Source organism: Myotis brandtii, unplaced genomic scaffold (genome assembly GCF_000412655.1).
Source record: "Myotis brandtii unplaced genomic scaffold, ASM41265v1 scaffold1112, whole genome shotgun sequence".
NCBI lineage: Eukaryota > Metazoa > Chordata > Mammalia > Chiroptera > Vespertilionidae > Myotis > Myotis brandtii.
Window position 1 is genome coordinate 589,228 of NW_005353800.1, and position 6,079 is coordinate 595,306.

Genomic DNA, 6,079 nt, shown 5'->3' on the forward strand with positions numbered 1-6,079 from the left:
CCCAATCTGAGACCAGGGGCCAGCTTCCCTTTGCCCTCATTCCATTCCAACATCCAACAGTGGTCATTTAGCCTGGAAGCTTCTCTGGGATTCACTTCTTTGTTCATCTTTCCCCCATGACTTCATTCAGGGCCATCCTGTTCCCAATTATGTGACCCCATGTTTTCCTGAGAAACCCCCAGACATCTGTCCCACCCACTCCAGTGCCTGTGTGAACCTCCATGGTGGGGCCATTTGGTCCTGAAGGGAAAGGATAGGGGAGGTGGCTTGGTGCCTGGGCTCCTGGGGCCAGAGCTCTGGGGGTAAAAGTGGGAATGGCTCTGTGGTCTGGGCTCTACCTGGGCTCTCCCTCTGCAGAGGGAGGTGGTGGCAGAGCTGAAGGGAGACAATGGGAAAGCATGCCCTCAGGGATCACTGTGCTCTGTGTACTGTTCCCAAGTGCAGCCTGGAAAATTCTATCTTCAGCCCCACCTCAGCCCTGAACCGCAGACTCACAAGTCCAACTGCTACTCAACAGGTCCACCTGGATGTCTAATGGTCACCTTAACATCCCACCTGAGCATCAAATCCTTAATTTCCCTCCCAAACCTCCTCCTCCTTCTCTCATCTCCTCCATCCAGGCTGCCCATCACCCAATCACAGGGGCTGTGAGCCCTGGAGGTGCTGTGGTTCAGCAGATAGAGCAGGGAGCACTTTGCATTGAATCCTGCTCCTGCCTCTTACTAGCTGTGTTTTAATAAGAGGGAAAGAGGAGAGCAGTAAGGATGTGCCCAGACCTTACAGAACATGTCCTCGAGCTCTTACATGGGCCACAGACCTTGAGCATCTCTTGCCCGACGGCTTTCTAAGGTCTTAGGAGACCTGTCATGGTCCCGGGTTGGCCCAGACTTTCCCTGATAGCACACTGGGCATCAGGAGCTGCCTTTAGGTTGGGTCTTAGAGGCGAAGGATCCTAAAGGGATAGAGGTGGCCAGAGCCCAGAGGACCTCCAACATCCTCTCCTTCTGGACATGGGGAAACTGAGGCCAGAGAAGAAGGGACCTGTTCAAAGACCCCTAGTGGATCAGGAACAGACCAGAGATTTCTTCTCAGATATCCTGAATCCCAGCCAGCAGGAAGCAGAGAGTATAATTTTGCATCATTCAGGGTATGTTTTTCTTCTGGATGCAAAGCCCTCTCCTCCCCTATCCCCCAAGCAGATGTCTAGGAGTGAGAAGGAGCCCCCCAGAGAGGTCCTTACCTGCCGGCTGCGGGCCTTGCCGTATCTCATATTGGTGACCAAGCGCTCACAGTTCCTGCTCAGATCACTGTACTCCATCTCCTTACCAAGCATCTCCTTCCCAGCACTGAGCATCTCCTTTATGGGGCGTGGTTTGTACAGGTGGTCCAAGTGGTTGTTGACCTTATAGAAGCAGTTTCCCACCACTTCCACCAGGAGCTGCCTTTTCACCTCCCCTAAGCCAGTGGGGGATCCAGCCTCAGACTTCTCCCCTGGAATCAGACACACTAGTATCAGGAACTGCAGGGGGAGGCCAGGGAGGAAGAGAGAAGACACAAGACAGGGAGGAAGGGCCAGGGATGACACTATTGAGCTTTGCTGTCTGTCCCTTCACCAATGTGATGCAGTGGTTCTCAACCTTCCTAATGCAGCAACCGTTTAATACAGTTCCTCATGTTGTGGTGACCCCCAAACATAAAATTATTTTTGTTGCTACGTTATAACTGTAATTTTGCTACTGTTATGAATTGTAATACAAGACAGGGAGGAAGGGCCAGGGATGACACTATTGAGCTTTGCTGTCTGTCCCTTCACCAATGTGATGCAGTGGTTCTCAACCTTCCTAATGCAGCAACCGTTTAATACAGTTCCTCATGTTGTGGTGACCCCCAAACATAAAATTATTTTTGTTGCTACGTTATAACTGTAATTTTGCTACTGTTATGAATTGTAATGTAAATATTTGATATGCAGATATGCAGTTCATTGTTTGCGACCCACAGGTTGAGAACCACTGGATTAGAGGATTCACGGATTTTAATCTTTTACTTAATGAGATATGAATACTTTTTCAAGGTAATGAATATTGTGATGGTCAGTGGCTGCTATTGTGCTCCCTTATATGCACGGACATCATCTAGTTGACCATCCACTGTCACTGATCCTTCTTCTTTATGAGACTGTGGGGCCCAGAGACGCGGCTGTTTTAATGAAATCTCTCAGCACGCCCAGCTCAAGAGCAGGGAGCTGAAGAGCTCCTAATGCTGACATAGCTCGACTTTACTGGGGCCCACGGACCACTTTCTGTGCTGTGTGAGGGGCTTGGAAACCACTGAGATGCCTCCAGGGACACGGATGTGCAGTGAGCACAAGCCCTGCCCAGGGAGAACCCACACGGGTTCCCAGGGTGGCATTTGGCTTTGAATTGTTCTCATCATGTCAACAAATCTCTGGAAGTTATACTTTCAACCCCCCTTACCTGGGGGAGCCAGGTGGACCACATAACCATCGCCCATATAGAGGGCCCAGTGCGAGGAGCCAATGCGGGAAATCTCAATCAGGTCTCCAGGCTTGGGCTCTTCACGAATCTGCAAGAAAACAGCCAGGAAGGTGAGACAGATTTCAGGGAGCTGCAGAGGCTCGGGCTGGGAACTGCAGCTCCGCCTGGGGATTTGCTTACTGATGCTCACCCCATGGGAAGCATGTGTGTGTGTGGAGGACTCTAGTCCCCTGTGAGGTCCTCAGCCTGCTGTAGCTTCCAGAGGTTGCCTTGTGAGTAAATGGAAGCCTGGAAAAATGTCCTTGTGCATTGGGAGAGTGAAGATGTGTACAGAATGTGTATGTACTGTATGTGTGTCTGTGTGTATTGTGTATAGATATTTTGTGTGTTTCATGTACATACACTCACACTAGGATGCAGACTTGCATGTGCAGGTGTATTGTATATGTCAGGAGGGTGTTAACACAACAGCCTGTATGTAAACCTCCTTCCCTGAGGCTGGGTCCCAGGCCCATCCCCCACAACATTGTCCAGGTGAGTCTGAGCTTCTCTGCTCTCACACACTGACCCGCATGTCTCCATCCTGTGTTTGCCCTGGCTGTGCATGGCCCCAACACCCACCACCTCACACTCTGCCCTCCCAGCCCCAGTACACGGACCCTTGAAGATGCTGAGCTGACAGACAGCAGGTGACAGCACCCTAAGGGCACCTGAGCATTGGAGAAGGCCCTCCTGTTGTTGCCCAGCTTCCTGCCCTGGGGACAGGGCTCACAGTCACCCAGCAGGCTCTGCGGGCACATTTCCCCCATAACTGCCACCCTCCCAAGCCCAGGGGAAGGAAGCAGCACCCACGTGCTCAGCTGGGGAAACTGAGGATCAGAGAGGTAGAGGGACTTGCCCAGGGACACTCAGCTGGCAGTGGCTGCACTGGGTCTTCTCTGCCCCAACCATTCCTGGTCCCCTTTCCTCCCTCCCTCCTTCCCTTCCTTATCACCTCCTCCCTGCTCCTCAGTGTCCCTGCCCAGGGCACCACAGCTTCCTGATTTGAGAATTTTCCAGTTTAACTTCCTGTTTCTGTCTGACCTCAGCAAACCTCCTGCAGCGCTCACCCCAGGCCGCCCAATCTGAGACCAGGGGCCAGCTTCCCTTTGCCCTCATTCTATGCCAACATCCAACAGTGGTCATTTAGCCTGGAAGCTTCTCTGGAATTCACTTCTTTTGTTCATTTTTCATCCCTGACTTTATTCAGGACCATCCTGTTCCCAATTATGTGACCCCAGGTTTTTTGACCAACCCCCAGACTTCTGTCCCACCCACTCCAAGGCCTGTGTGAACCTCCATGGTCAGGCCATTAGGTGGTGACTGGGGTTCATAGGGGAGGGGGCTACCCTCCTGTGCTGCTAGGGCCAGAGCTCTGGTGGTGGAAGTGGGAATGGCTCTGTTGCTCATGCTCTACCTGGGCTCAAGCTCTGCAGAGGGAGGTGGTGGCAGAGCTGAGGGGAGAAGATGGGAAACCATGGCCTCAGGGATCACTGTGCTGTGTGTACTGTTCCCAAGTGCCTCCAGGAAACTTCTATCTTCAGCCCCACCTCAGCCCTTAACTCCAGACTCACATGTCCAACTGCTACCTGGGTATCTAAATTATCACCTCAAACACCCTACCTGAGCATGAAATCCCTAATTTCTATCCCAAACTGCTTCTCCCCCTCTTATTCTCCTCCATCTAGGTACCCCTAAGACCCAATCACTGGACCTCCAGCCCTGGAGGTGCTGTGGTTCAGAAGGAAGAGTAGGGACCACTGGGGTTGAATCCCTACTACCTTGTGTTGGTAAAAGGGCAAGGAGGAAGGGGTTAAAGCTGTGCCCAGATCTTACATTATTGGGTTGGATAGAGGAGGAGGGAGCACCCATTTCTTCACATAGGGAGTGAGGATTAGAGAGGTAGGGAGACTTGCCCAAGAACACTCAGCTGGAATTGGCTGCACAATGTCTTCTCTTAAGAATCTTCTTGAACCCTTACATAGGCAACAGACCTTGAGCATCGCTCCTTAGAGGGCTCCCTGGAGCCTTAGCCGACGTGTCATGGTCCAGGGTTGGCCCAGACTTTCCCTGACAGCACACAGGGCATCACGAGCTGCCTTTAGGGTGGATCTTAGAGGCGAAGGATCCTAAAGGGATAGAGGTGGCCAGAGCCCCAGAGTTCCTCCAAACATCCCTCCTTCTGCACATGGGGAAACTGAGGCCCAGAGAGGAAGTGCGCCGTCCACAGACCCAGAGTGGATTAGAAGCAGACCTGAATTTTGCTCTCAACACCTAACGGCCAGCCAGTGGAACCCCAAGAGCCCATGTTTGCATCATTTAGGGTAATTTTTCTTCTGGCTAGTCAGACCCATTACCCCCATTTCAAGCAGACCTCCAGAAGGGAGAGGGAGCCCCCAGAGAGGGCCTTACCTGCCGGCTGTGGGCTTTGCCATATCTCAGATCCGTGACAAAGTGCTCACAGTTCCTGCTCAGGTCACTGTACTCCATCTCCTTACCAACCATCTCCTTCCCAGCATTGAGCATCTCCTTTATGGGCTTTGGTTTGTACTGGTGGTCCAAGTGGTTGATGACCTTATAGGAGCAGTTTCCCACCACTTCCATGAGGAGCTCTCTTTTCACCACCCCTAAGCCTGTGGGGGCGCCAGCCTCAGAGTTCTCCCCTGGAATCAGACACAGGAGTATCAGGAACTGCAGGGGAGGCCAGGGAGGGAGAGAAGACACAAGACAGGGAAGAAGGGCCAGGGGATCACAACATTATTGATTGGTTCTGTCTCTTCACCAATGTGATTGGAGAATTCAATGATTTTGCTCTTTTCCTTAACGAGCTGTGAATACTTTTCATGTTACTCAATGTTGTGATGGTTAGTGGCTGCAACTGTTTTCCATTATATGAATGAACATCATCTAGTTGACCAAATCTGTATTATTGGCTGGTCCATAGCTTATCCATTGTAAACAACGGTAGTAAATTGTATTTGTTCATCTTTGCAATTGTGTGTTTCAGAAAGAGATCAAAGTTGTTCTACTCCCACTGTGTTTCAGACTCTGCTGCGCAAATTTCATATATTCCCTCACTTATTCTCCTTTTGAATTTCATGGTAAATACTCTCATCTCCGTTCAGCAACTGATATTGGACCCTGAGGCAATCAAAAAATGGGCAACGGACCTAAATAGATACTTTTTGAAAAAAGCAAAGAGAAAGGCCAAAAGACATATGAAAACATGCTCAAAGCCACTTATCATCCAAGAGATGCAAATTAAAATGACAATGCGGTACCATCTCACACCTGTCAGAATGGCAATCATCAACAAATCAACAAATGACAAGTGCTGGCAAGGATGTGGAGAAAAAGGTACCCTCGTGCACTGCTGGTGGGAATGCAGACTGTGGAGAACAGTATGGAGTTTCCTCAAAAAAACTAAAAATGGAACTCCTATTTGACCCAGTGATCCCACTTCTAGGAATATATCCCAAGAAACCAGAAACACCAATCAGAAAGGATATATGCACCCCTATGTTCATAGCAGCACAATTTAC

At 50.5% G+C, this 6,079-nt stretch overlaps 1 protein-coding gene across 1 annotated transcript in view; it reads right to left on the bottom strand.

Moving 5' to 3' along the window:
* LOC102240170 overlaps positions 1–6,079 on the bottom strand; it is a 63,024-nt gene that overhangs the window by 1,252 nt on the left and 55,693 nt on the right. Inside the window, exons 15-17 of the mRNA XM_014545219.1 lie at positions 4,950–5,200; positions 2,478–2,586; positions 1,241–1,491 (exon numbers count right to left, since the gene is read on the bottom strand). Coding sequence (XP_014400705.1) covers positions 1,241–1,491; positions 2,478–2,586; positions 4,950–5,200 — 611 coding nt within the window. The remainder of the gene's footprint in view (positions 1–1,240; positions 1,492–2,477; positions 2,587–4,949; positions 5,201–6,079) is intronic.